The sequence below is a fragment of the Neolamprologus brichardi genome, chromosome 14 (genome assembly GCF_056152115.1).
Source record: "Neolamprologus brichardi isolate AB-2024 chromosome 14, ASM5615211v1, whole genome shotgun sequence".
Classification (NCBI taxonomy): Eukaryota; Metazoa; Chordata; class Actinopteri; order Cichliformes; family Cichlidae; genus Neolamprologus; species Neolamprologus brichardi.
The window spans coordinates 39,306,525-39,334,253 of record NC_142117.1 but is presented as its reverse complement, the minus strand read 5'-3'; the positions used below and the strand labels follow the sequence as shown (position 1 = coordinate 39,334,253).

General features: G+C 42.7%; 2 protein-coding genes and 5 non-coding genes across 9 annotated transcripts; 6 read left to right on the top strand and 1 right to left on the bottom strand.

The window, feature by feature from the left end:
• The first annotated feature begins 121 nt into the window (after positions 1–121).
• On the top strand, positions 122–15,597 carry aamdc (adipogenesis associated, Mth938 domain containing). 3 transcript variants are annotated; one of them, XM_006801241.2, is made up of 4 exons: positions 122–186; positions 13,954–14,104; positions 14,175–14,270; positions 14,649–15,597. In XM_006801241.2, the coding sequence occupies exons 2-4, from the start codon at positions 13,973–13,975 to the stop codon at positions 14,787–14,789; spliced, it is 369 nt and encodes a 122-aa protein (XP_006801304.1). In that variant the 5' UTR covers positions 122–186; positions 13,954–13,972; the 3' UTR covers positions 14,790–15,597. The 3 variants fall into 3 exon arrangements, with proteins under 3 accessions (XP_006801304.1, XP_006801305.1, XP_006801303.1); XM_006801242.3 differs by lacking the exon at positions 122–186 and adding an exon at positions 11,929–12,002; XM_006801240.3 differs by lacking the exon at positions 122–186 and adding an exon at positions 13,116–13,242.
• Positions 1,147–1,337, top strand: LOC148099675 (U2 spliceosomal RNA). The gene has a single exon (XR_015720549.1). It is a non-coding gene; the product is annotated as a U2 spliceosomal RNA (small nuclear RNA).
• Positions 2,922–3,085, top strand: LOC148099674 (U1 spliceosomal RNA). The gene has a single exon (XR_015720439.1). It is a non-coding gene; the product is annotated as a U1 spliceosomal RNA (small nuclear RNA).
• Positions 4,351–4,514, top strand: LOC148099673 (U1 spliceosomal RNA). Its single transcript, XR_015720337.1, has one exon. It is a non-coding gene; the product is annotated as a U1 spliceosomal RNA (small nuclear RNA).
• Positions 5,776–5,939, top strand: LOC148099672 (U1 spliceosomal RNA). Its single transcript, XR_015720046.1, has one exon. It is a non-coding gene; the product is annotated as a U1 spliceosomal RNA (small nuclear RNA).
• Positions 12,338–12,528, top strand: LOC118454951 (U2 spliceosomal RNA). The gene has a single exon (XR_004843970.2). It is a non-coding gene; the product is annotated as a U2 spliceosomal RNA (small nuclear RNA).
• Positions 15,594–27,649, bottom strand: ints4 (integrator complex subunit 4). The gene is made up of 24 exons (XM_087851311.1): positions 27,494–27,649; positions 26,061–26,255; positions 25,837–25,954; positions 25,647–25,753; positions 25,425–25,539; positions 25,134–25,219; positions 24,930–24,980; positions 24,746–24,834; positions 24,057–24,177; positions 23,664–23,735; positions 23,397–23,571; positions 22,761–22,966; positions 22,538–22,680; positions 22,326–22,441; positions 22,013–22,146; positions 21,667–21,833; positions 20,284–20,377; positions 20,131–20,211; positions 19,902–20,032; positions 19,763–19,822; positions 19,415–19,574; positions 17,009–17,152; positions 16,084–16,204; positions 15,594–15,954 (listed from the first exon to the last, which is right to left on the bottom strand). Exons 1-24 carry the CDS (start codon positions 27,647–27,649, stop codon positions 15,764–15,766), a joined length of 3,033 nt encoding a protein of 1,010 aa, XP_087707437.1. The 3' UTR covers positions 15,594–15,763.
• Between the last annotated feature and the right edge of the window lie 80 nt (positions 27,650–27,729).

Here is a 27,729-nt window from a genome sequence, read left to right as displayed (position 1 = left end):
ATTGCTTATATGTCAGAACTGAGTATATTTTATATAACATATATTGATTAACCGTAACGGCTGATGTGTAGTTTTTAAAGTCAAAATCAGGACTAGTGCGCATGCTCAAACCCACGTGCCGTTAGCTTGACTCGCTACAGTTTGACGCCACCTGAGCATCAATTAGCAGGTTGGAGGAGACTTTTAGTAAGTCAATTTCTACCTAATAACTTTATAATTTATAATTATTATCTCACATTGATACCACCGTATCAATTAAAAAAAAAACACCCTTTCTGTTTTTCGGGTAGTATTTAGGGGTTTGTTTGGTTTTAGCAACTCACGGCTCTTCGTGGATTTGTGGGGTGAAGAGGTCTCAAGCCCAGTCGCCATTTTCGTGATAATGACTTCTTCCTCACACCAGGCGCGTGTTTATTACAGCCTGTAGAATATTTATAGCGTGTTTAGTTCTCAGACAGATGGATTTACGGGAGACTTTTATGAAGTTTGTTGACTCAAAGTATGTGCTAACTTTACTTTGTCGCATGTTAGCGGTAGCATGTTGTCAGACTTTGACTGGTATCTGCTGCTGTCATATAGAGGGTGTTCTGCAAGGAAAACTCGAGCCAGAACAAAAAGAAAAAGATTTGCGTTAATATTTGCGGTTCGTCACCGAGTGGTTAATTTGTTCTAAATAGCGGAGCATGTAACAGAAAGAGTGTAGTTCGCCCTCCGCGCCACCAGAGACCGCTAGCGAAGTTTTTTCTTAACGAGAAAAGTAAAAACATTAATTTACTTTATCAGAAATTTATTCAGTTTAATGAAGTTAAAATAACACTCATATTTAGCGTAATATTTAGCGTAATAAGCGTGAGTGTTGGCATGAATTTAAACTAAATTTATTATGTTTATTTCTTGTTTTTTGCTTTTCTGCTTCCTATTGGACTAAAGCGTACCACGTGTCTAAGAACACAGAAGAAGGTTTATTTGCTAAAGCTAGCAGTTTGAAATAACATACATCGACATTACTCTGGTTATACGTTATCTAATGATCTCATGGTTGCTGTTTTATACGATGGCCTGAAATGGCGAGCGGTTTAGTTTCTGAATCGTGAGTGAGGGAGAGGGTGCGGGGAGTGACTCCGTCTGCTCCGACGTTTTCCCGGTATCGCTTCTCGGCCTTTTGGCTAAGATCAAGTGTAGTATCTGTTCTTATCAGTTTAATATCTGATACGTCCCCTACCCGGGGACCATATATTAAATTGATTTTTGGAACAGGGAGATGGAATAGGGGCTTGCTCCGTCCACTCCACGCATCGACCTGGTATTGCAGTATCTCCAGGAACGGTGCACCCCCCTAAACATGTGGAAAAACAATGAAAGCTTAACTAGCTTGGTTAAGTAGCAGTGTAACTACGACCAGTCACAATTTCTTGTAGCAAAATACTGGCGACGAGAATGGATATACTTCCTATCCTGCTACACCAGCTTGCATATTCGCCATGCATGAATATTTCACCCATTGAAAACACCACGTCCAAATGAACAGAATCAACCTTTTGGGATTTACTTACCTTGGTGATTGAGCATGCATCAAGACATTTGCCTTTTTGAATTTTCTGAGGTTCATGTTATAAAATGATAATGTAACCTAATGCACTTTTTATATCTGTTAAGTTTTTTTGTGTTTAATCACTTGAGATTAACAGAATTGTATTTCTTTCCTTCTCATCAACAGTTTAATTACATTCTCACGTCACAAGATTTTATTGTGCGAGTCTGCCCATGTTAGATCTACATCAAAAAAAGTTTCAGTAACAGCTGTGAATAGCAGCAAACAGGTGCTAGCAGCAGCACTTACTGAAAGAAAATTATGGTTATCCCCAACAGTTGACCCCAGTATCACTGTCACTAAGCAGAAATGAGCTTGTTGACAATGTAAGGGATAACGGACAGAGACCTGTCAATATCAAAATATAATCAAAATCAGGGAAATACCTCAGCAGTGACCGTGGTCCACTTGGTCCAGTAACTACAGTTCCAAGCAGATTACAGATACTGGGGTTTGTTACTCATCTTAAGACAAAATTCCGATTAGCATGCCAACTTTTGTAGGCCTTCATCTCCCTTCCAATATAATTTGAGGGGTTGTTGATATTATAACGATATGAATTGTGTGGCATATGTCAGGAAGAATGCCGGCGTTACACTACACATTCGGAAGGTGTAAGTAAACATCCATCTTCTCTTTAATAGATTTTAAAGAAACAAACAGGTCATCTAAAGTAATATTAGTTTTGTAGGTAAGTCTTGTTTTGTTTTTGTTTTTTTTTAAATATCTGGTGGAACTTTTATGTCTAAAAAATCAGTCCAAAGGTTTTGAAGGAGTTGAGCACAGTGTGAAGGTGTCTCAAAATCTCAGATCTAACCCCATCCTATCATAAAAGTGAGCGTTCCCACTCCATGACAATAGGGGGCAGCAGCAGGAGGACAGTCAGCTGTCCAGCAGGAGAAGACAAAAGAACAGGAAGTGGTTGTGCTGTTAGCAGAAAACGTGTGTGTTTTGTGTGTTGTTGTTGTTTTTTTCTTCCTGAGCATCAAATGTGAATCAAAAGGTTTTCAGCTGCAGTTTGATTTAACTTGGAGTTACTTGAACTTCCTGTTTGTTGGTGAATTTAAGGAGGTTAAATTGATTAACTATTGTGATCTTTCAGTTAGCTTTTGTTGTGCAGATGCAGCAATGCATGATGGGAAAGACTCCCCGTATATTTTAAACTAAATAACCTGATGTGGCTCTGTTGGAAGCTCCTTCCTGTGTATATAAATAGTGTGTAGTCCCAGCCTCCTGCAGGCTGTGTTTGTGTTGATTGTGAGACTGTGAGCACCGTGAGTGTGCAGGGTTTGTGTGTGAAAGAGTCCCCCATGTGTGAGGTGAACAACTCATACTTACCTGGCAGGGGAGATACCATGATCATGAAGGTGGTTCACCCAGGGCGAGGCTCAGCCATTGCACTCCGGTTGTGCTGACCCCTGCGAATTCCCCAAATGTGGGAATCTCGACTGCATAATTTCTGGTAGTGGGGGACTGCGTTCGCGCTCTCCCCTGATCACATGTTCAAAGGAAACAGAGGAAGCAGATACTGAGGCAGTGTCCTGCTGTTTATTAAGGCTCAGAAATCTCCATTGTTGTGTTATTTGAGGAAGATGTTAGTGAAAGCTTTGTGCTGCAGTCTTTTCACTGAAGTCCTTTGTGCACTGTGGAGCACACTGTCTCTTCCCGAGTGTCACCTCCACTTAACAAACAGCAGCTTCTTTTCTAATCCAGGGCAGCTCGTCCATCTCAGTCATGTTAGGAAAGTCATTTTTGTCCATGTGCAGAAAGACGGCGTGTTTTTTTCCCCTTTTCTTTCCTCTAATGGTTCCACAGCAGCCAGCATGTGTGTTATGCAGATTGTGGAAGAGGGCAGGGCTGGTAGAACAGTTACCCAAAGTGTAGCCACCACCGGGCAAAGAAAATGGTTTAAAGATCTATGACAGACGAGCAGCTCAGACCATAACTTATGTTGACCTCACTCTTTCCTGTGTAAATACAAAACTGTCATGTGTGACCCGGTGCCCAATCAGCTCGAACAAACCGTTTGTGTTCACACTTTGTGGGCTTGTCCCTCATATACGACTTCATGCCACTGGTAGCCTAACATGCCACCATCCTCTAATCTGTGCAGATGTTTCTGTGAGGCTGAAATGAGCTTTGCAGGCAGTGAAATGTGATGATAGAGTGGATGTTCAGTCTGATTATGACAGAAACTCATCTTATTCCTTCTTTGCTGTTGTTTGCACACAAGGAAGCTCTTAGAATATATCTGTTCAATAAACAGTGTTGTTCCTATTCCAGGACAGTAGGGGGCAGCAGCAGGAGGAGAGTGAACTGTTCAGCAGCACATAACAAAGGAACAGGAAGTGGTTGTGCTGTTAACAGAAAACGTGTGTGCTTTATGCGTTTTTTCCTTTTTCCTAAACATCAGACGTGAATCAAACAGTTTTCAGCTGCAGTTTGATTTAACTTGGAGTTACTTGAACTTCCTGTTGGTTTGTTGGTGGATTTAAGGAGGTTAAATGGATGAAAAAAGTGATCTTTCAGTCAGCTTTTGTTGTGCAGATGCAGCAGTGCATTATGGGAAAGACTCCCCGTATATTATTAAAACTAAATAACCAGATGTGGCTCTGTTGGAAGCTCCTTCCTGTGTATATAAATAGTGTGTAGTCCCAGCCTCCTGCAGGCTGTGTTTGTGTTGATTGTGAGATTGTGAGCACCGTGAGTGTGCAGGGTTTGTGTGTGAAAGAGTCCCCCATGTGTGAGGTGAACAACTCATACTTACCTGGCAGGGGAGATACCATGATCATGAAGGTGGTTCACCCAGGGCGAGGCTCAGCCATTGCACTCCGGTTGTGCTGACCCCTGCGAATTCCCCAAATGTGGGAATCTCGACTGCATAATTTCTGGTAGTGGGGGACTGCGTTCGCGCTCTCCCCTGATCACATGTTCAAAGGAAACAGAGGAAGCAGTTACTGAGGCAGTGTCCTGCTGTTTATTAAGGCTCAGAAATCTCCGTTGTTGTGTTATTTGAGGAAGATGTTAGTGAAAGCTTTGTGCTGCAGTCTTTTCACTGAAGTCCTTTGTGCACTGTGGAGCACACTGTCTCTTCCCGAGTGTCACCTCCACTTAACAAACAGCAGCTTCTTTTCTAATCCAGGGCAGCTCGTCCATCTCAGTCGTGTTAGGAAAGTCATTTTTGTCCATGTGCAGAAAGACGGCGTGTTTTTTCCCTTTTCTTTCCTCTAATGGTTCCACAGCAGCCAGCATGTGTGTTATGCAGATTGTGGAAGAGGGCAGGGCTGGTAGAACAGTTACCCAAAGTGTAGCCACCACCGGGCAAAGAAAATGGTTTAAAGATCTATGACAGACGAGCAGCTCAGACCATAACTTATGTTGACCTCACTCTTTCCTGTGTAAATACAAAACTGTCATGTGTGACCCGGTGCCCAATCAGCTCGAACAAACCGTTTGTATTCACACTTTGTGGGCTTGTCCCTCATATACGACTTCATGCCACTGGTAGCCTAACATGCCACCATCCTCTAATCTGTGCAGATGTTTCTGTGAGGCTGAAATGAGCTTTGCAGGCAGTGAAATGTGATGATCGAGTGGATGTTCAGTCTGATTATGACAGAAACTCATCTTATTCCTTCTTTGCTGTTGTTTGCACACAAGGAAGCTCTTAGAATATATCTGTGCAATAAACAGTGTTGTTCCTATTCCAGGACAGTAGGGGGCAGCAGCAGGAGGAGAGTGAACTGTTCAGCAGCACATAACAAAGGAACAGGAAGTGGTTGTGCTGTTAGCAGAAAACGTGTGTGCTTTATGCGTTTTTTCCTTTTTTCTAAACATCAGACGTGAATCAAACAGTTTTCAGCTGCAGTTTGATTTAACTTGGAGTTACTTGAACTTCCTGTTGGTTTGTTGGTGGATTTAAGGAGGTTAAATGGATGAAAAAAGTGATCTTTCAGTCAGCTTTTGTTGTGCAGATGCAGCAATGCATGATGGGAAAGACTCCCCGTATATTTTAAACTAAATAACCTGATGTGGCTCTGTTGGAAGCTCCTTCCTGTGTATATAAATAGTGTGTAGTCCCAGCCTCCTGCAGGCTGTGTTTGTGTTGATTGTGAGATTGTGAGCACCGTGAGTGTGCAGGGTTTGTGTGTGAAAGAGTCCCCCATGTGTGAGGTGAACAACTCATACTTACCTGGCAGGGGAGATACCATGATCATGAAGGTGGTTCACCCAGGGCGAGGCTCAGCCATTGCACTCCGGTTGTGCTGACCCCTGCGAATTCCCCAAATGTGGGAATCTCGACTGCATAATTTCTGGTAGTGGGGGACTGCGTTCGCGCTCTCCCCTGATCACATGTTCAAAGAAAAGAAAAAGATATAATAGTGTCCTGGTGTTTATCAAATCTCCGAGAGCTGTTATTGTGCTATTAGAGAAAAGGTTACTGAATGAATGAAGACTTTGTAGTAAAGTACTACAGTAAACAGGACTTTCTGTTGTTCAGTATAATCTTCCCAGTATAAAGTTCCCACTAATCTCCACTAGAGGCTGATAGAGTTCTGTTAGGTGGTGTGTGGTTTGTCTCTGGACTGGAGGGAAGTGTTCACACTTTGTGCTTGTCACTACCTGATCCATGCAACGCATGTGCGAAAGGCCACTGCTTCCGCTCAAAGCATTTTACGATAGTTACGGTCAGAGTATTTGTTAAGATGTTAACAATGATCTTAAAATGTTTGCAGTAATGAAACATTTCAATATAATGTAGACAAAAACGAAAAAGAACAATAGTCACAGTTAGGGCTAGGCGATATGACCCAAAATTCATATCTCGATATTTTTTAGCTGGATGGCGATATAAGATATATATCTCGATATTTTTTTTAAAGCCACAAGGTAAGAACAAACAGAGTTCTTAGTTAAAGCTGTGTCCCAGATGTCACACAGGCACTTATTAACATACAGCGTAGATGTACATGAAAAAAACTACTCAAAAATAAATTATGAGCATTTATTAAATAATCATGCCCCACAAATAAAAGAAAACTATGTTGTTTTTGTGCATAACAAAAAGCTCACAATTGTGCAGTCAAAATGTAAACTAACAGACGCTGAGCATAATAACAAAGACAGATTTCACAGCTGCTCTGTTCCCAACTTCTACTGCGTGACTGACAGCATTGAGTTTGAAATCCTCTTTGTAACCATGTCTCTTAACAGGTGCCATTCATGGTCCTTATACACACACAATACGGTAATATTACGTTGAAGCACAGTACGTATCACTCCGCGAGGCTCCTCGGTAGCCGTAATGCTCCGACAATCCATCAAGCGCTGCAGCACCGTAGCTTAGCAAAGTCGTACTAAAACATTTTTGACAGATTGCTGAGCGCCGTGTTCCACATAAAATTGGTTCGCGGTCATCAAGCACAACCAGAATTCATACATAAGGTGCGCTGTCAACTTTTGAGAGAATGAAAGGATTTTAGGCCGTACATGGCATTAGCGTGGTTAGCTCGTTAACACGTTGACGCTGTCCAGCCCCACGCGCGGGGCGATGCGCAGTAACTCGTTAACGGAGATTTGCCGTGTCCATCTTGTCGCTGCCTGCAGGTGAAGCGATGGGGGAGGAGGGGGAGTTGTGTTCAGTGAAGGAGAGGCGAGGCCGAGTAACGCTGCGTAAAGACAAAAGTGGACGAAAGAGAGGCAAACTTGTGGCTCCACAACTATAATTATAACGTAACATAGACTATATCGATATAAAGGATATTGTCACATCTTATATCTCGTATAAAAATATATCGATATTTTTTACTTAAACTCGATATATCGCCCAGCCCTAGTCACAGTTCAGGGGATCAGATCTACCCGATTCCCCTACCTCTGTAACGCGCATGTGCAGATGGTCTCTGTTTCTGTTTCGTTTAATTCCAGTTTACTCCCCAGCAGTGTTGCCAATAGGGCTGCCACGATTAGTCGACTAGTCACGATTACGTCGACTATCAAAGTCGTTGACGACTGATTTAATAGTCGACGCGTCGTTTGAAGCTTTGTAAGATCACAAAAGACGCAGGAATAAGTAGTAGGATTTAAGAGTGTAATAACGGACTGAAACAGAAGATGGCAGCACTGCATGTACAAGGATGCCAGCTGCCGTTAAACCCCGAAGAAGAAGAAGCTGTGTCCCAGAATTCATAGCGCGGCCCAGCTCAGTTTCCAACAATGGCGGCAGCTAGTTAGTTTTAATATTACTCTTATTATTCTTTCTGGGTCACAAAATAAACGTTTAACATACTTTCAGGCGAGAATGTAGCTGTGTAAACCTCAAATATCTGCTCAGTTTATCAAGACACCACATATTTTCAAAAGCGCTCCGACGTTTTCAGAGACGTCTGTTAGCCACTAGCTCGATAGCTAGCCGGGGGCTAGGCTAACTAGAGCCGCTGAGAACACCGGACTCCCGGCAGATCGTTTTCAAACCCACCGCCGTCTTTCGCTACTCAGGTTAAACATGATATATAAGTCACTTAGATAACTTAAAATGTTATTGTTTGGCTTTTTTTAGTATTTTATTTGTTCCTGAGTAAATCGGTTTGGCTGAGATTAAAGTTATAGTTTTTACACAGCTGAATAAACGTCAAGCAGACAGCTGATTATCAGAAGTGTGAGATGCTCGAGAATTTACTCCGATGTCCTGTTATATTTTAGATAGCAAGGAGTTTATTAAACTTCACCGAAGCAATCTGCAAATTTAATAAGCTATCATCTTGTGTTTATTTTTAGTTAGCACATACCTTAAACACTGAAAGCTGTAAGCTAATGATAGTTATATAAGAGCAGATGCTGCTGGTGCAATAAGCTGTACGTTTTACGTGCAATGGATGATGATCTGATTAGTCAACTAATCGCAAAAATAATCGGTGACTAGTCGACTATCAAAATAATCGTTGGCGGTGGTTTACGACACCAACTGTCTGCCATCTATAATCCAGTTTTGAGATCCCTTCCCAGACGCCTTAACGCCCACTCACATCCTGGGCCATCTGACCTCAGGAAATCGCATGATAAGGTGGGGCCAGGTTTCACAATGAGGTCACCCGAAACTCTGGCTGATTGTGACCCACACCCGCTTTCACACCTTGGCTCATGTGATTAGGTGGAGGATCATCAGGGGGTCCTTTGTCCCTCTTTAGGGGGAAACTCCCACTGGGTTTATATCTGGGACTCTCCACCATTTGACCTTAGAACTGAAGAAGCTTCTCGGATGAGAGGTGAAACATCTTCAAGCAACTTAAAGAAGTCCAGACGCTTTTCTTTGCAAGCTCCTTAGACTACGATGACCTGGATGACTGAGAACCTGCACAGACCCTTCTATAAAACCATGATTAACCCTATTAAAAGCCCCCTCTTGATCTAGTGTAATACAGATGGCAAATGTCTATCTTCTAAAAAGCCCAAACATCTATTTGAAGTTGGATGTTCCATGAAATATTCTTTCCTTTAACCCCACTTGTTTGATCTTTATCAACTATATATGGCAGGGCTGCAGCTAATCGGTTTACAATTGTCTTACACAATATCTTGTATTTCACACGTAATATTTTTATACAATAGAGAGATCACACGTGTGCATGCTCTTACTCGTTTCCTAACTGCTATAAATTCCATTTCAATTTCATTTCATTGATAATCTCTCCCAAATGGCTTCTCAGTAAATCCCAAAATGTCATGTAGATTTCTCGTCTCAGTCCGTCTATTCCAGGCACCTTCCTGTTTTTCATTGAATTCAAAGCAATGTATAGTTCTTCTTTAGTAATATCTGTTTCTAATTTTCCTTTTTTATCCAAGGGTACCCCCCAAAAAACCCCAAAACAAACAAAAACCAAACGTAAAAATGTACTCCCGATTTCAAAAGTGACTTGAAAAAGTTGGGTGCAATGTGATGCAGCCTCCTCCAATAGTTCCTCCTGTTTTAGCCATGACCCCATCATTCCTTTGCAGTTCCTTTATTGATCTTCTTTTACAATGTATTTTGACTTTTCTGAAAAAATAGGCAGAGCATCTTTCATTTGCATATATTCCTGCTTCTGCACTTTAAAGGTACAAGCTTTTTTCTAAAAAATGTCCTGCAGTAATCTCTATCCATACTTACACCATTAGAATTGTCAGTAGAATATATATTGCCAATTTCTTTTTGTGTGGAATTTAACATCGATTTTGATTTATTTTTTTATCTTTCTTTGCAATATTTTATTATATAGCATTTTATTCTTTGTTTTGCATCTTCCCACCAATTCACAAGGTTGGAGTATAGATTCATGGTCCTTTAAAAGGGGCTGAAAGCTGGACCTAAAATTGTTATCGCTAAGAATTAACAAAAAACTAAGAAATATTAACAGACCGTATTTGCTTGTAGTAAAAATGTAATCTAACTGGGGTTTTATTCCTCTACTGTTTTCCCAAGTATCTCCAGGATCATCCTTACATATCTCCCTAAAATCGTCTTTATAAATAATTTTAGCAGCAAAAGATGTTTACCTCTGTCTACTGAGCCATTTAAATCACCCTCCACAACAGCTTTATTTGTCATGAAATGCATGTCTAGATTGGCTAATAACTCCTTAGGAACTGGAGGTTCTGCATCTGCGTGTATGTTAATTATTCTAAGTTCTTTACTGTCAGTATCGACACACACTCTCTCACTCCAATCTGGATTCTCCCTTGACCCATTGTCTGGAAAACAGCAGTATATCACTATCATCTTTTAAATGTCCTTCTTGTAACAAAAGGTGTCAAAAACAAATGTTGCCAGATAAGAAGAAAGTACTGCTGTCTTTGTTGGGTTTTGTAATCCCCTGACATTCATGGTCATGATTTTAAAATCTGCCATGTATCTGAAGGATTGTGGGGTTTTTGTTTTCTTTTACCAGCTTCTCCTTTATCAATGAGTAACATCAACAGTTGGTGCTTCGTGCCGAGGAACGCCTGTGACAGAAGAGTGAGACATATTGATCCCTCTCGCACCTCCTCATTATTTTGTATTTGTCATTTCCTGTGGAGATAGAAATATTACATGCGGGAGGATTTGTTGTATTTCCAGATGACCAGCCAGTAGTTACATTATTAGCAACGTCTTCATCCAAGGGAGGAAACCCACTGACAGTCTGTTTGGTCTGACGCAGCTCTTCTGAAGAATTGAGAGGTCTATAAAACTCTGCTAGCATTACCGTTAAACGCTGGATTTTCCTGTTTGAGTGCAGCTAGCTAAACCGCTAAACATGTTTTTAAAACTTGAACTTTAAGAGCTTATTTCTTAAATCCAGCTTCAGACGGTGTTCCATCTGTCTCGCTTTCTGAGGGCAGGGCTCAGTGGTGTAAATTAACCTGTATATGTGTAGCATTTCAAGTCCCTTTTAAGGTCAGTCATTTTTTTCATATTTGGTTTAATGGGTTTTCTGTTAATGTTTGCTCAAGATTCCTGGACACCAGTTCAAAGACCTCCCCACACCCTCAACCAGTCTCTGGTTCTGGCTGAGCTTTCTTCCTGTTAAAAGGGAGTTTTTCCTTCCTACTGTAGCCAAATTCTTGTCTGGCTTTTCTCTGTATTATTGAGTACCTTAAAATATAAAGTGCGATTGTTGTTGTTGTGATTTGGTGCAATATAAATAAAAATGAATGCAACTGAAACTGGTTTTTAGGTCTCCGTTTGTTTGTTTAGTTGATTTATTTTGAAATATTTCAGTGCAAATTAGTCTTGTGCATGTTTGTGTTTTGTACAGCTAAACGTACATAACATGAAACGAGTTCTGCTACCAGCAGTTGTCTGTCCTTGCTATTGTTGATGGTTTGTGTCTAGCAGAGGTTGCTGGAACTTGATTTGTTCTTCAGAGCAGACTGGCCGCGGTCATATTTGCAGGTTTGTGACCTGAGTGTTCTCCCACAGACACCGCTACGGGTTTAAAGAGTAAATCTTTGGCCTGTAGATGCAGTAGAAGTTCACAGGTGAAGATTTGTCGTACACAAAACGTATTAAACTTGATTATATTATCAGTGTTCCCTCTTTTCAATAATTACCGGATGCAACTATTGCTGCAGTACTCTGCTTAGTTAACTCAAGCGAAGGAAAATCGCGTTACAAATGTTTAATTTCTTTGCTGACTTTTCAAATTTAAACGTGTCATTTTTGTTTTCTTTAAATTTTAATAATTTAAATGAACTACAACTTAAATGTTGCATGATATATTTGTCTACACAAGCTCCTTTATTTTACTACGATATTTTGTTTAGAGCTTTCTATGAAATGAATCGAGTTGAGGAGGCGCGGCTTCTCTGGACCAAAATGGCGGCGGCACTGGCTCCTCGCAGCCCGTAACAGAAACACGGACTACTCGCGTGAATTTCACCTTCGGAGGACTCGGTAATAGTTATTCGACAGGTTTTAGGGATAACATCAGTAAATTCGGAATTTAATGTTAAATTTCGTAGCCTTTTTGCTCTGTTGCTGCTTCGGTTTGTGATTGGACAATTGCAGACTACGTAACCAGGAAGCCACCAGGAAGACGTAGTTGTTTCTTAAATAACCTTGTTTGTAGCGATTCTTTGACTCGTTCTTCTACTTCGGTTTAATGTTTTTGTATTTATTTCATAAACTGTACGGTAAACGTTACTGTTGAATTTTAACTTCGGATTTCGGACCGCGAGTCAGGGAGATGGTGCGGGGAGTGACTCCGTCTGCTCCGACGTATTCCCGGTATCGCTTCTCGGCCTTTTGGCTAAGATCAAGTGTAGTATCTGTTCTTATCAGTTTAATATCTGATACGTCCCCTACCCGGGGACCATATATTAAATTGATTTTTGGAACAGGGAGATGGAATAGGGGCTTGCTCCGTCCACTCCACGCATCGACCTAGTATTGCAGTATCTCCAGGAACGGTGCACCCCCCTAAACATGTGGAAAAATAATGAAAGCTTATCTAGCTACGTTCATTAGCAGTGTTCGAGTGGATCGTATTTGTATGGTGCACCATACCGTAAATATCCCCTAAATGTGAGTTCACTGGATTTTGCGTATGGTAGGCTGTTTTTATGCACAGCGCAGTATATCAGGGTAGTATTCATAGTTTTTATTTCAGTCCCTTTAAAGAGTCCATGCTTAGTCCACTAGTTTAATTCATGAATAATAGTTTCTGGTATCATAATTTTTGGGGTAAGATTAAAGTCACAGTTGCAGCTTTTCTTTTTCTTTTTAAATTTTTTTCATGTTAACGTTCACAATACTTCTGTAACTTTGTGAATTAAGAAACTAGTTTTCAAAAGGGTGCAGACACGTCACACAGGAGGACAGTTCCACATAAAGTGACACATTGTTGACTGTTTGTGTATTTAAAATGTTTCAGCTAATATTACACTTTATTAAAGAGACTGAAACTGAACTGAAACCTACAAAACACACAAGTCTAAGGTCCACAGGTAAACTCAGGGTTGTGTGAGCTGTGCAGAAAGCTTTATTACTTAGGCTGATGTTTCAGCTCCAGCACCTTGATAATTAACAACCAATCATAGACTGACTGTTACAGCTGCAGGTTAGTCCGTGTCCCTTTAATTACGGGAGGAAGAACAACTTGAGGGGTGTGTTCAGTGAGTTGACATCGAGACGGTAAGCAGCAGCACAGACTTTAGCTTCATGTTTTCCTGTTACAGCCTAACAAACTGTTTTAAAAGGATTTCAGCTAGTTTGTGTAAATATTTTGTCTGGTACGGTTTGAATAGATGCAGTGAGTGAGTTTGACAGCAGGTTTATATTAGTTTGGAGTTAAAAGTGAGAAGTATAAAAATAGACCCAGTCAGCTCCCGACTTACAAAAATGGCAGGACAAGGATTTTAGTTGCTGACGATACTGAGTGTGTGTGTGTGTGTTAGTTAAACCCTGTGCAATCTATGTGCTGAAGTAAGCATCTAATTTGCCTGTGCTAAGTACACAGTTTGTACAGGGCAGCTTACATGTAATAATTTGATCTGATTGATCGAATTGTTGTATTTACACAAGTTATTGCTGTTAGGTGTTGTTATACACCTGTTCAAACCTCCTAATGACTCAAACCTGATTGAATGCAAGTAAAAGAACTTTGGACCTGAAGTGGTAACTGAATTATCAGCAGCACGTTTCACGTAGGCCCTCTTGTTCTTGTAGTAGTCAGTTGTAGTTTTGTTATTGACCTGCAGGGGAACATTTTACAAGGGCACATAAATCACTCCTGCTGGTTGTGGCAAACTTGCATTAATGAGACCTTTCAGAGTATTTCGATGGCTTGTAGAAATCTCGTCACACTATTTCAGAAGCTGTGCTAACTGCTTATTTTGTCTTACAGCAGGTAGCCTCAAAGAAACATGTCCTCTCCAGAGATCGCCTCGCTCTCCTGGGGCCACATGAAGGTGAAGGGATGCTCCTCCACCTACAAGGACTGTAAGGTCTGGCCTGGAGGGAGCCGAGCCTGGGACTGGAGAGAGACTGGGACTGACGTAAGTGAGGACGGACTGCTGTAAATTAGCTCTGAGGCAAATTTGTGATGTTGAGCTTTTTGCTCCTCAGCATTACCCTGGAGTACAACCTGCTGACCTAGATGAGGTGCTGAAGAAGGGAATCGACCTGCTGGTAATTGGCAGAGGCATGAGCGAGGCTCTGCAGGTAAAACAGACCAATTTATTCCTTTAAACATAATAAACCCAAAATATAAACTATAGTTTGGTTGGAGTCTTAGCACCTTTGTTCTGTTTGTTTTAAAGAGTTTTTGCTTTCTGTTACTTTGATGTAATAAAACAGATCCCACGCTCAGCTGCTGTATGACTGAGTCATGTTGCACAAACTGCTCATATCAGATAAAGTATCACAAAAGAATGAGACTGCAGACTTGGTGGTTCATCCATTCAAACAATCTGGCTAATATGGTAGTTCTTTGGAGGCTGAAAGGCGATTTCCTGTGTGTGGCTGTGGTTGGAGCGCTGATGGATCGATTAAGGAGCTCTGCTCGTCAGACTGTATTCACACCATCGTCTCCTCTAACAGGTTCCCCCCTCCACCCTGGACTTTGTGAAGCAGAAAGGCGTTGATGTAAAAGTCTTCCAGACGGAGAAGGCTGTCGCTGAATACAACAAACTGGCCGGCCAGGGTGCAAAGGTGGGCGGGGTTTTCCACTCCACCTGCTGATGTCACCCTTACCTTGCTGACGTGGCCACCTGAGGAGGACTCTACAAGCTTTTTCACTGTAGAGAGAATATCCCACTGTGGTGCTGAAGCTTTGAGTTACTGTGAAGATGCAAACAAGCTGCTGACTAAATTTTAGTCTCACTTGCATTTGTGACTTCCTGATTATGAAAACACAATAATGGGCATAGACTGATAGACTCCTGCTTTCTGTTGTGCTACAGGGCTCATTAGTTTTCCATGCTTTGCACATTAGAGAGCACTCTTTCCTTTACAGCCGTGTGCTTCCTGCCTGCCTTAAAAGCCCAAACTCATCTGCTGATGAATTCAGCACAAAAGAAGCCTTCAAACAACAAGTTGAAACAGAGTTTCTGTAGGTAAACGTGTGGAACGATTGTTGATCTTTGCCTGCAGCTGTTTCATGGTTCAGTCTCTGTCCACAGGCTCAGCAGGAGCCAATCACAGCACAGAAACTAGGTCCATTCACACCTGTGGCCATTTTAAAATCAGGTGGAGAGACTGGCACAGAGAGAACATCCAAACTGTGGTTAACACAGTCAAATCTTTAAGTAAATAAACATCTTAAACAATAGAATTCACAAATCGAGTCACTTTCTCTCTCAGAAAAGTTATTTTAAAGGTGGTGGCAGAAAAGAATGTAGAGCATCTTAGAAAGCTCTTCTAGATTTGACTTCAGATGCAGTCACATGTTATAAAAGCTGAAATGTATGGATGTTACCTGCTGTCTAAACAGGGAGGAGTTCAGTTTGATTCATCATGTGACAAAATAAAAGTAGAGAATGAAACTTCACCACCTGACTTCTTCTTTATAATTGAATACAAAAAGCTTTTTCCATAAAACCCAGTCTTGTGCTTCCTACAGCTTCATCGTTAATGAGAGTGGTTTCCTGTACAGTTATAATTAGAGATGAACAGAAGAAGAAAAGTCCTGCACGTTAAAGCTGCGAGGCGCTTTGTTAGCGTCGTGCGGGCTTGGGCATGATGAAGACTTTAACGGCTTTGCTGAACGGAATCGTTCCCTCGACGGCGCCCTCTGCTGGCGGGAGGCTCTCCAAGCTCTCGCTCCACCCCAGCTTGGAAGGGGAGGTCAGGGAGGTGGAGGAGGAGCTGTAGGCCAGCAGGAGACGCACCTCGATCTGAGACGGCTCTGAGGCAGAGACACGAGGGGAGGAAACAAAGTGACGATGGAGCGAGAGTTTTTACTATTTGGATGCTCAATTCAGTTTAATTTGATCACTTTATATTTAAAGGACAAGAAAACATGTTATTAACTGACCTGTCCACGCTGTGTGTGAGAGGTAAACCTGCGTGATGAGTCTGTGTCTGTGGGGTCCGGGCTTTCTGAAGTCTCCAGGTTTAGGATGGATCACGTGACTCTGGCCGTCTGGATACAGAACCTGCAGAGGCAGCGAGTAGTAAACATTCATGTTGGGTGTAAAATACAAACCAATCGGTGCTTATAAGGCTGGATGATAACCGGCACAGCCTGATCTGATCTGCACTCGCTGGTAGGTTTGTAAGTAAGCCGAGCCTGATGTTAAAACACTTTGTGCCAATAAAGGTGAGGCCTTGTTTACGTCAGTGGGGAAACAAAAGCATGTCTAACCACAACTGCTGGAAGCACAAGAATATACCCGCAGTGTGAGAGCAATTCATTTGTGGATGAATGGAAGACCGTGGCCATTGTTTTAAACAGGTAACGCAATATTTTCGTTAAATACCTTAAAGCTTAAAACCTACACGCTCAAAACTTTGTGTGTTTTGGTCTTTTATCCACACACAGTGTTTTAGGACAGACTGACACTTTAGAGAAAGATTTTTGTTTTGCAGTGTCAAAGGTGTGCGCCTTGATTCGGATTAATTTATTAATCCAACATGTTTACAGCTGACCCACACAATCTATAGTCTTTAAACACTAATCACAAACACTTACATGTCAAGACAAAGATCGACAACGAGGTCGAGAAAAGAAATATTAAAAATAATTTGAATAACAAGGACAAATGCCTCAAAATCAACAATCAGAACAATTCATCTGAATGACTCCTGTCACTGTTAAATAATCTTATTGCTGACAGACTGTTCGCTGCTTGCAGGCCAACACTTCTATAGTCAGATCACCACCTGTTGTTTTGGCACTTCACAGCAGTTTTGGGGGAATTCAAGAAGATGAAGTGATTCTGGCGTCACATCAAACTGACCTGAACTTTCACCGTGTTCTGGGGGTCCTGGACGTGCTCCAGCGTTGCATCAATGTCTAACGCCACCACCAGGCCAGACGTGAACCTCAGTGGGTTGTCAGACTCCCCCGTTGGTTCAATGATGGTCGCCGTCGCCCGATGGATCTGATGACCAGCAATAAATTAAACAAAATTTAAACTACACCACCGCTGCAGTCTCTGAAGCTCAAAGTTCAGGAACTCCGTCCATAAAAATGCAGAAATCTTTTATTTATAAATGGAAATATCAGGTGGAAAAGAACATTTAAATTAAAAAATGCATTCATGCAAATGAGATTTCAAGAACTAGTTTCAAATATAGAGCTGCTCCAGCTTTGATCGACCTTTATTCTGAAAGTTCACCTCTGTAATCTTATCGTGCCATCTGGAGTCTGCTGCTGTTTTTAGATCGCTCCATGTCTCAGTCCGACCTGTTACACATTTATCATTTATAGAGATGGCACAATACCACTTTTTAATGTCCGATACCGATATCATAAATTTGGATATCTGCCGATACTGATATGAATCCGATATAGCGTATTTTGTAATCAATAAAACTGTTTTTTATAAATATCTTGCTGCATTTTGTATAAGTTCATACTCAAGTTTTAAAAAACAAGAAAATGAAGCTACTCTGTTATACCTATATGCAAAAAATACACTGTTCAGCAACACTGAATCTAATAAACTTACACCATCCTCCCTATTCTGGTATTTTAAAGAGTACTTACCTACCTAACTAACAGGGTTGCCAACTCCCAGCAAAAATATTATAAATAAATATTATAACCACCGCCCGCCCTTAATCGATGTAATCAACTTTAATTTAATGCAAGTGTAAAACAAATGCACGGAAATCAATTATTTTTCTACAATAATTAAATAGATTCATCATCTTTCTTCAACAGAACTGCAGACTGCACAGATGGTACTATAGCTCACTAGGGTGTATATTAGACTTATTAGTTACTATATACAATAATGGATTTCTATACATTTAATCAGATGACTACGTTTGTTGTAAGATTCAGATAATTATTTATTCAAAGTTTTTAAATGACATAACAAAGAAAAGTATTTCTTTGTGCCCCCCTCTCCCTGTTAATGCCCCACCTGGCCCCCTGGCAACACTTTGCTAGACCCGCCCCTGCACAGTTACCAGCTGTCAGCTACGTAGAAAAGGATCCTGGTGTTATTTGTCTCTCAGAAACTTCCCTTCAACTCATTCATGTCACCTAAAAGGTAAACCTGTTTCTCCATCACCTGTTCAGCTCTGATGATTCTCCTGGTTTCATCTTCATGTTTCCCTCTCACCACATATCCATATTAAATACAGGCTAACAACAGCTGATCAAGCTTAAACGTGCTGCTATTGTTGTATCTCCTCTTTCTAGCACAAAGTGGGCGATAAACAAACAAGAAAGACGGGACTTGCGGCAGAAAAGCCGATCAGCTGATCATTGATCAGTTTCATGTTTGGAGTAATAACAGGAGAGGGAGGGGAGTGAATGAGAGAGTAGATGCAACTGCGCAGCAAAGACAGAATAACTCCAGCTTCGTGTCTATTTTTTAATTCCAGCTGAATTACAGGACAAATCGCTTCCTTTTCACCTCAATAGGGAACTCCAGCTGTGGCTCAGTATATCAGTTGTTAAGCTTAACGTGGAAATACTCTGCAAACATTCAGGGATGAACTTAGACACTTGCTAAGATGAAGAGATAAAATGCCGCGGTTAGGAAGCATGTAGCGAGGCTCCAAATGCTCCAACAGACGCCGACAGGTCTCGCAGACAACCGCCGCTCTATCACGTGACACAAACTGCTCCGATGCGCCGAGCTGGGTTACGCCAAGTAGCGCGTTTTGTGAGGTGATTTTGTGACACTTCAAATCGGATTACATTTTTTATTTCTCTCCGATATCCGATCCAGTAATTTAGGTCAGTATCGGAGCAATACGATACGTAATATCAGATCGGTCCATCTCTAATAATTTCATCACTTAAACTTAAAGATAAACTTTGAATGTGAGAGATTATAACTGGAGGTAACAGCTGGGTCTCCGGGTCAGGAGTGAAACCACGAGCATGCTGATGTGAATTAGACTAATTCATAATTTGAGTTGTGCTTTGATGTTTGAGATTTCTGAGTGAGAGTTTGGTCAAGATGAATAAAATCAGCCCAAATTAAGCTCAAGTTGAAGGGCCACTCTTATTTTGAAAGTTTAGTTGCTACCACAGCCCCAGGGTGGGCGGGTCACTGTTCTTGGTTATAATCTGCTACTTCAACAGAGTCGACTGGGAGACGAGCTTGAAGGAGAGATGAGTGCTGTATGGACTTCAGTCATGAAAACTCGTGCTGTGATGCTTCACAGTGTTTTCACCGCACCTGTTCGGGCAGTCTGAGCTGCAGCAGGCCGCTCTGTCTCAGGGTCGTTTGCAGGATTTTCACCAGCTCCACCGGCTTACAGGACGACAGGCGCGGCATCAGCTCCAAGAGCTTATCCACAAAACTGTCCTGGAGGTGTGGCAGCTCGGTCAGAAACAGCCTGAGGGAGGCACGAAACACCGACGGTGAGTCGGGACAGTCCGTGCGGGCTGACAAAACCCACCAGACGCTGTCCTTTGCATCGACAACACACAGACCATCAACAGATGACATGAATCTCCTGCTGATATGGACTGAGCCGAGCTCAACTCTCACTGTCTGTAAAAGACGAAGAATGAAAAAACATACCTCTGAAAAGACTCGACATCCTGCAAAAACTTCTCGCAGCTGCCGATGAGGAGATCCAACCTGAGTAGACACAGAGGCTGGGAAGTATGTACAGAATGTGTGTGTGTGCGTGCGCGCACACGTGTGTGTGTGTGTTTACCCCTGTCTGGTGCGAGCAGTCAGGACGAGCTGCAGAGCTTTGGCCTGGAGTCGAACATGATGTATGGTGGCCACCTGTCTGCTCTCCAAGCCGCTGTACAGAAACTCCAGCTTGTAGGTTTCCTCCAAGATCTACAAACACAGTCGCACACATCACATGATCTCACTGTTGCTGTTACAGGTGTGTGTGTGTGTGTGTGTGTGTGTGTGTGTGTGTGTGTGTGTGAGACCTGCTGAGCCGCTGCTGTGGCCGTGACGTTTTGTTTGAGGCACAGAGGGACGGCCATGTTCCACAACTTCTCCTGCAGAGCCTGAAGAAACGAGGGTCAGAGTTCTGAATCTGAAGAACAGGTCAGTTTGCAGACACAGAAACACACTCCTACCTTCATTAGCAGCAGCTGGCAGCGCAGGTATGTAGCACAGAAATCTGCAGCTCCAGCAAGCTCCGTCTGCAGCTCCCCGAGCCGCAGCAGGTCTCTGCAGACACCAGTTAACGACTCGTTACTCACAAATAACAATCACATCCCTACTAGGGCTGGGTTTTAATAATCGATTCATCGATTAAAATCGATTCTGGCTTGGATAACGTGATATCGATTCATTAAAATCCTGAATCGATTTTTTTATATAAATGTATTTTGCCCAAAATTTCAGAATCTCAGGTGAAACGTCACAAAATTTCAACAACCACCAAACATTTAAAACAGTAAATGAGAGCAGGAACACGGCTTCTGCACAGAGACGTAAACACACAGCGCCGACGGATCAGAATCAGTGAGATCTCGCCTTTCTTACCTGACGGCACGGACACGGTCGGGGTTGAAAGCCGACAGCTCGCTGATTCTGATGTTTCGGCGGGTCAGCGCTTTGTGTTCACGCCCTTTTTGCGCTGATTCTAAAGCTGTTAGTTTGATCTCTCTCCAAACAATATTGACTGAACCAGCAAAAGAAGATCCAAACTACACTTCACATAAACATCGTCACGGACTCACTCTGACTTTTGCTGTTTTGCTTCCACCACAATAAAATCACACTTCATGCACAGCTCTCTCTCTCTCTTTCTCAGTGTACTTCAAGAACACTATTATTCGCTTGCTTGTTACACACAAAACTACTGTTATTTACAGCGCTGTCAGCCGATGTTTTTTTTTCCTTTTACCGAAAAGAAAACCTAATTTCTGCCGTTCAACAGGCTTCTGAACAAATTTAAACTTTTTAAAATTATGCAAAATGCAAAACGCTGTGTCTCAAATAAAACCGCTGTAACATCAGAGGTCATGTTCATGTGTTGGTTAATAGTTTTCTTTCGTTTTTGATGTACTGCAGAATATTTTTATAAAATCCCAGGCCAGGAAAATCACCTTCATGTTTTTCTGTGTTTTATCTTCAGCTGCTTTGACACAAAGGCATCTGCTGTGATGCTCACACCTTTGATAAAGTCTGGAAAGTGTCAGATTTCTTTTTATAGATACAAAAATATGTAAATGTACTGATCTGAATTATAATATTTCTGACTGTCAAAATTTCCCAGATTCAAATAGAATTGAATCGAATCGTGGATCGAATCGATTCTAGAAATCAGTGACGATACCCAGCCCTAATCCCTACAGTTACTCATTCAGGATATCAGGAAGTCTCATGATCTGACGTTTGCAAGTAAAAAATATCGGAGGGATTTCTGGCATTCATTCATAAAACATGTCCAAATGTGACAGCACAAATCCTTCCAGCGTGCGTCGTGTGCACACGTCACTGTGTGCGTTTACCTTATGGTCAAGTCCAGCAGGTCCTGGGCTCCAGGTGCCTCCAGGTTCTGGATGGTGCTGACTCTATTGAGACTCTGTTGAAGGAAGAGCTGAGCAGATTCCACAGAACCAGAACCCGGACCCGAGTCCACAGAGTCGAGACCGTACACCTGCTTCCTGCCGGGCAACTAAAAGACAGAAAGTGACAGGAAGTGACAGGAAGGACCGTGAGCGTGACAACTGTGTTTTCCAGGTCTGACAGACATTTTTCTCAGAAACACGATCGAGAAAAAAGAATCAAGCATCCCGACTGAAGCGGCTGTTAATGCTGCTAGTTTGTAATGTGATGCAGTATTTCAGTTCTCACTCTTAGCGGCGGCACGAGGTGGGAGAGGCTGTCCCTCAGGTAGGCGTAGTGTCTGAAGGTGTGGTCGGAGAACAGCGCCGGCATGGTGGGGCACGACTTGGCAGCATTGAACACCAACACCAGGACGGCGATATCTGAGATCAACGGAGTCAAGGACGAGGAAACGCAGCGCGCAGCAGCAGAGGAGAGACAAAGCAGCCAAACTGCACCAACAGGTCATGATGGACGACCTGCGAAGCCCCTCAGTGGGTGGCGTTACTCAGGTTCCTGCTCCTCTGTGCGTGTTTGAGATCTTTAGGTGTGTGAAGGATACAGGCCGGGTCGTCCATGTCTGGCTCTGGCGTGTCGAAATATGGATGTGTGCTGAGCAGTTCAGGAACGAGCGGCAACACCAGCGTAGGATGGCGGGATCCCAGGAACTTCAAACACCTGAAGGTAGAAAATTAAAACATAAATAAATAAACCATCAGCTTAACTCGTGGCAGCTCTGCAGAGTTATTTATAGACTGGGCTGTAGACGCTTACTTCCAGACAGAGTTGCGGTCGGTGGGATACTTGTTCAGGTTCTTGAGCAGCTCCAGCAGAGCCAGCTGGATGCACTCTTTAGTGGAGACGTTGGTGTAACACAGTAATTCATGGAGAGCTTCTCTGATGTCTCGAGACGAGTCCTGCGCACAGACGGCGAAAAGTCAGACGCAAAAACATCAGTCGGGGTTTGTGATTCCAGATCGTTTCCCCGCTCTTATACCTCCAACACGGCCAGCACCGTGTCCAGCTGGTCCTCTCTGAGCGTGATGTGGGTGGAGATTTCTCTCAGCACGTGGATGGACTGCAGCCTCACTTCCTCGATCTCATCGTTGAACATGTCGACCAGGAAGTCGAGACATTTCTCGGCGAAGCTCGGAGATGACCGAGCGAGGTGGCACAACGCCTCCACCGCTGCGATACGAACCTCTGAAACAAAGTTTGAAACACCAGAAAATATTCAGCAAAAAGAGGAAAATGAATCCTCAACAGAGGCTGGAGACAGAAAACAGCATTTACTGACTTTCCTTTGTGCTTCGATCATTCAATTCTTTATATCTTCATTTCTTTGGAGCCAGACGTGACCACATTTAGGCGTGCGGGTGGAGTTGCTAGTTAACGGTAGTAAGTGTCGTTAGCAAGCTACAAGTATGGAATCTATGGATGCAATGCACAGACAGGCAGAGTTACCTGCTATATAGCAGTCTGTGCATCACAAGTCTTATCATTTGTCAGATAATTATTTAAAACAACATTTTAAAGTTCTCTGTAGCCTCCTGAGACATTTCTGAGAACATTTAGCTGTAGCAGCCTGAACTCAGTGACCGCGTCATCCAAAACTCTGCTGGGTTTCCTTTACCAAACATCTCATCCTCCAGGCCGTGGACGAATGCTCCGCAAGCCCCCGAGGCGATAAGGTTGACTGTGTTTGTGTCCAGTTTCTCCTTCGGGGCGTCGTCGGCCCACTTCCTGCCAGAGGAGAACTCTCCGGAAGCAAAGAGCTCCTTGGCTCGTTCGTGGGCTGTGCGCTTCCTCTGGATGGAAAAGAGGAATAAAGGAGAGTGAGCGGAGCTGTGCCGATCAACGTCGCTTTGCTACAGACTGTCAGATAAAAGAATTAACTCACCCTGAGGTCTGACATCAGCTTCTTATCCAAAGTTTGCTCCAGGAAGTGAGGACTGACCTGCAGCATCGAACCCTGACACACGAGAACATAAAAGCTTCACTTTAACACCATTTGCCTCACACACACAGATTCTTTCCCATCATTAATCTGCAGGCATTTTCCCACTTAATGAGAGCAAACTCAACAAAGACTGTAAATATGTGGATTAGGTAAGATTCCTGAGTGGTGGGTGAGCCATCCTCAGTGCTGCATTACATCGTTTCTACAGTGATATGAGGACACCTGTGGATTCTTCATGTGAGGACTTCTTCTAGGTTTGTGTCCCGTATATCAAACTCTGATTTAATTGCCGATGATGTTGTTGTCGTCATGGAAGACTTTCTGTTTACTCACCAATGTTTTCGCGGCCTGCACCCGAACCATCCAGGAACCATCGCTGACCATGTGACTGATCTTACCGAATGCGTCATCAACCAGCCGGATCTCCTCATTGGATGATGGGATGGGTACGATGCTGATTGGACGGAAATATCAACAAGCTACAAATCAGAAAAACTGGAGAAATGTTGCTTACAAGCAAAGTTTGCATCCAGAAGGAACATGGAAATAAAAAAAACAAACATTTATGAACGGCAGTTTTTCCAACAATACTGTTTTGTGAACAAGTCAGAGTAAATGTTCTGGATAAACCATAACCAAACCTACCACTGGAAAGAATAACACATATACTGAAGGTTAAGGGACTTTTACTTTATTATCTTTTAGCTGTAAATGATGTTTTTAAAGGGTTTGGACCTAACAACACTCTGCTGGAATTATCTGTTGAACAGAAAAGATGGCGGCTTTCTGTTTTGTTTTATTTTTACTTCTTCTTTCGAGGACATAAGTAGCCTTGGGCTAAATATAAAGTCGTCACACCTGGAAGTTTCATGAAGGTTTCTGCACTTCAGCAGAGACCGTGCTTACAGACAGCAGTTAGGATTTATCTTCTCAGACATCAGTCGTGTTTCTGATCCAGAGAGCGGAACAAACTCAACAGCTACACTGACTGAACCTGAGTGTGAGAATCCGGGTCTCCTCACCTCTCTGGGTACAGCTGACTCAGCACCCAAACCATCTGCACTGCTGCAGAACGGACCTGCTCGTAGTCGTCTGTGAGCAGCCTGCAGGCCTGCAAACACACAAGAATACATACAGAAGGTTGGATTAAACATCTAAAGCTACAGTGGGAGTGCAGTAAGCTGTGAGGACGTATTCTGCTCGTACCTGATCATAAATAATCTGATGAATCTTCATCCCTCTCTCATGCAGCTGCAGCTGGGAAACAAACAACAGCACAGAGAGCAAGCAGAGTTATTGAAACCTGAAAACAGAGTGGGTTGTTTTCTTTAAAGCTCACTGTGTGTGGTTCGTAAACACATGAGTGTCGTGCTGGTTGCAGTGCAGGGGGGGTTTGCAGGGTTTTCCTACCATGGCTTTGAGGGCTGCAGTGCGGACTCTGGGGTCTTGATCTCCAAAGTAGTCGCTGATAATGCTCTGGACATCCCTCAATCCTCCTGGAGGTAAAATAGCAGGCCGCCATAAAAACCATCACACAGCAGCTCAAAGCACAATAAATAATGACACATAAATACGTTACGAGGATTAAACTAAATCAGACATCAAATTAGATACAGATGGATGGATTGATGGATTTACTTCTCTGTATTTTTAACATTTTAAGCTTCAGGTAAAATAGATACAGTAAGTATGTATACAAACCTAAGGATGTGCCCGCGCCCTCGTTTTCTTTTCCTAGGGGAGCGTCCATCATGCCGAGACATCCCAGGAGCTGCAGGCACTTATTCCTCACCCCAAAATACGTATCAGAGAGATGCTAAGAGGAGAGAAACGAGGAGGACATTTACTGGTTTGTGCAGAAAGTCCTGTTGAGTTTGTAATGACGAGTTCTGTGTATGGACTCTGGATAAGTGTTTGTGTCACCTTGTAGGCCACCTCCACGAGCCTCAGCCTCAGTGCAGGACTCTCGGGCAGCTGTGTACCAATGACCAGCAGGGTGTCCAGCAGCTGGGCGAGAACTTGATGGGACTCTGAACACATAAAGAAACAAAACAGTTTGCTATGAAAGTTTCTCTGAGTGTTGGAGATGGATAAATGTTCAGATGTGTCGTACTCTCATTGCTGAGCGTGTTAATGGCATCGTCGACGATGCAGTCGGGGCTGAAGCCCTGCGTTTTAGAGAGCAGGCCGAGCAGAGAGGCGATCTTCAGCCTCACAGAGTTATCCGTCTCCTGGAAGAAAGAATCGTCATCATTAGAAGTTTGACTTTTTTTTTAGGACACTAGAAATTCTGGTTTTATCAACTCTATTTTTTAAAAGTGAAAAACAACTCTTTACCTTGTAGTAGTGCTCCAGCAGGATCCTGACCACACCCTCCACGCTCTCTGCCTCCACAGGTTTGCGTGCAAACTGCAGCAGGTACTGCAGGGCATCGGTGGAGTTGGTGGCTTTACAGAGGTCAATGTGGAGAGCGGCAGACTTACTGGGTTTGGACAAACGCAGCTTCTTGGCTGGAGTTTCTTCATGTGGAATCTGGAAGTGTAAAAACACAGTTGCAACTACAAAAAGCATCTAATCTCTAATCTCCTGACATATAATCTTTTTTTCTCTAACTGGGCCATCTATTCTTTTTGACCATATATACTAAGAGCTACCGTCCATCTATCCATGTTCTCCTGTGTTGTTTTTGTTTTTTAATCCAGGTCACAGGGGCAGCAGTCTAAGCTGGGATACCCAGACCTCTTTTTACTTTCACCTCCTTCAGGTCTTCTGGGGTGTACTGAGGTGTTTCCAAGCCTGGGTGTTCGCAGGGGTCTCCCCCCAGTGATACCTGCCTGAAACATCTCACCCAGAAGGCGTACTAAAGCTTTCCCAGTAAGAAGCTCAAACCATCAATTGTCTCATTTTTCTCTCAGCTCCTCGCTCCATCTCTAGAAACAGCTCATTTAGGCCACGTATACCTGCAATCCTACTGTTTTGGTCACCACCCAGGTGAGAGGTCATGCTGACAGGTGAGAGTAGGAACATAGTTCATCCAGTAAATCAGCTGCTCCTCTTTGATCACTACAGACCTTTGCGTTGTGACCATTACTGCAGACGCTGTTTAAATCTCCTGCTCCGCTCTCCTCTCACTCATCTCCAAGAAGCTGCGACGCTTAAACTTGTAGTTTACACTGGTAACCTCAAAGGCAAGTTAACCCTTTTCTGTCTGAGAACCGTAGCCTCGGACCGTGAGGTGCCAGCTCTCATCGCACTAACAACAAACTGCCCCATTGCGAGCTGGATGTTGTTGCTTAATGAAGCCACAAAAACGAATGACATGACGCATAAACGGCTAATAACAGCACTGCTTCGAACAGCTATTACAGTTTCCTCTTACTTTGGCTAAAAATCATCTCTGAGAGGAGCCAAAAGTTCCTCTGTGCAGGAAAAACTCAGAACATGCGAATGAGCTCAGTTAGCGGATTAGCGATTGACATGAATGCTAAATCGGATGTAAACAACTCGGTTTCTTTTTGAGCTTCCAAAGCGTAAAATGTCACTGTCAGTGGATACTGTGCTATACTGTGTGTAAGAATAAAAACACTAAACAGAATAAGTTGTGCTTTTCCTCTGCACTAAACTCTCAGAGGATCCATGTTGTGTTGTGAGCGGCTATCTTTTAGCATTAGCTAACACGGTACTTGGCGCAAAATTGTAACATTTAGCGAATTCTTTAACGTTTAAACTATGAGTTTACAACAGCTGACGAGACGTTATAATGTGCTCACCTGTACAACTTTGGAAAATTCCTCATAAACTCGCTTTTTCAGATGTGCTGCCATGTTTATGAACACACAGTTAGCTAAGCGTTTCCATTCAGCAGCAGGATAAATTGTCCCTTTACAGTTTCCGTAACTTCCTGATATTGTCCATGTCCGCGACATCGATCTTTTAATTATTATTTTGGACATTAATATGTATATATACTTTCATTTTGTTTATTTTTATAGGTTTGTGTCAGATT

What these genes read in the sequence shown, in the direction of transcription:
- aamdc (XM_006801241.2), top strand. Translation starts at nt 13,973, where the DNA reads ATGTCCTCTCCAGAGATCGCCTCGCTCTCCTGGGGCCACATGAAGGTG. An exon ending in GGAGAGAGACTGGGACTGAC is followed by an intron (nt 14,105 to 14,174) that starts GTAAGTGAGGAC and finishes TTTGCTCCTCAG; the next exon opens with CATTACCCTGGAGTACAACC. An exon ending in GCATGAGCGAGGCTCTGCAG is followed by an intron (nt 14,271 to 14,648) that starts GTAAAACAGACC and finishes CTCCTCTAACAG; the next exon opens with GTTCCCCCCTCCACCCTGGA.
- ints4 (XM_087851311.1), bottom strand. Translation starts at nt 27,649, where the DNA reads ATGTCGCGGACATGGACAATATCAGGAAGTTACGGAAACTGTAAAGGG. An exon ending in GGGCGCGGGCACATCCTTAG is followed by an intron (nt 25,220 to 25,424) that starts GTTTGTATACAT and finishes TTTTACCTCCAG; the next exon opens with GAGGATTGAGGGATGTCCAG. An exon ending in ACTGCTCGCACCAGACAGGG is followed by an intron (nt 19,823 to 19,901) that starts GTAAACACACAC and finishes GTGTCTACTCAG; the next exon opens with GTTGGATCTCCTCATCGGCA.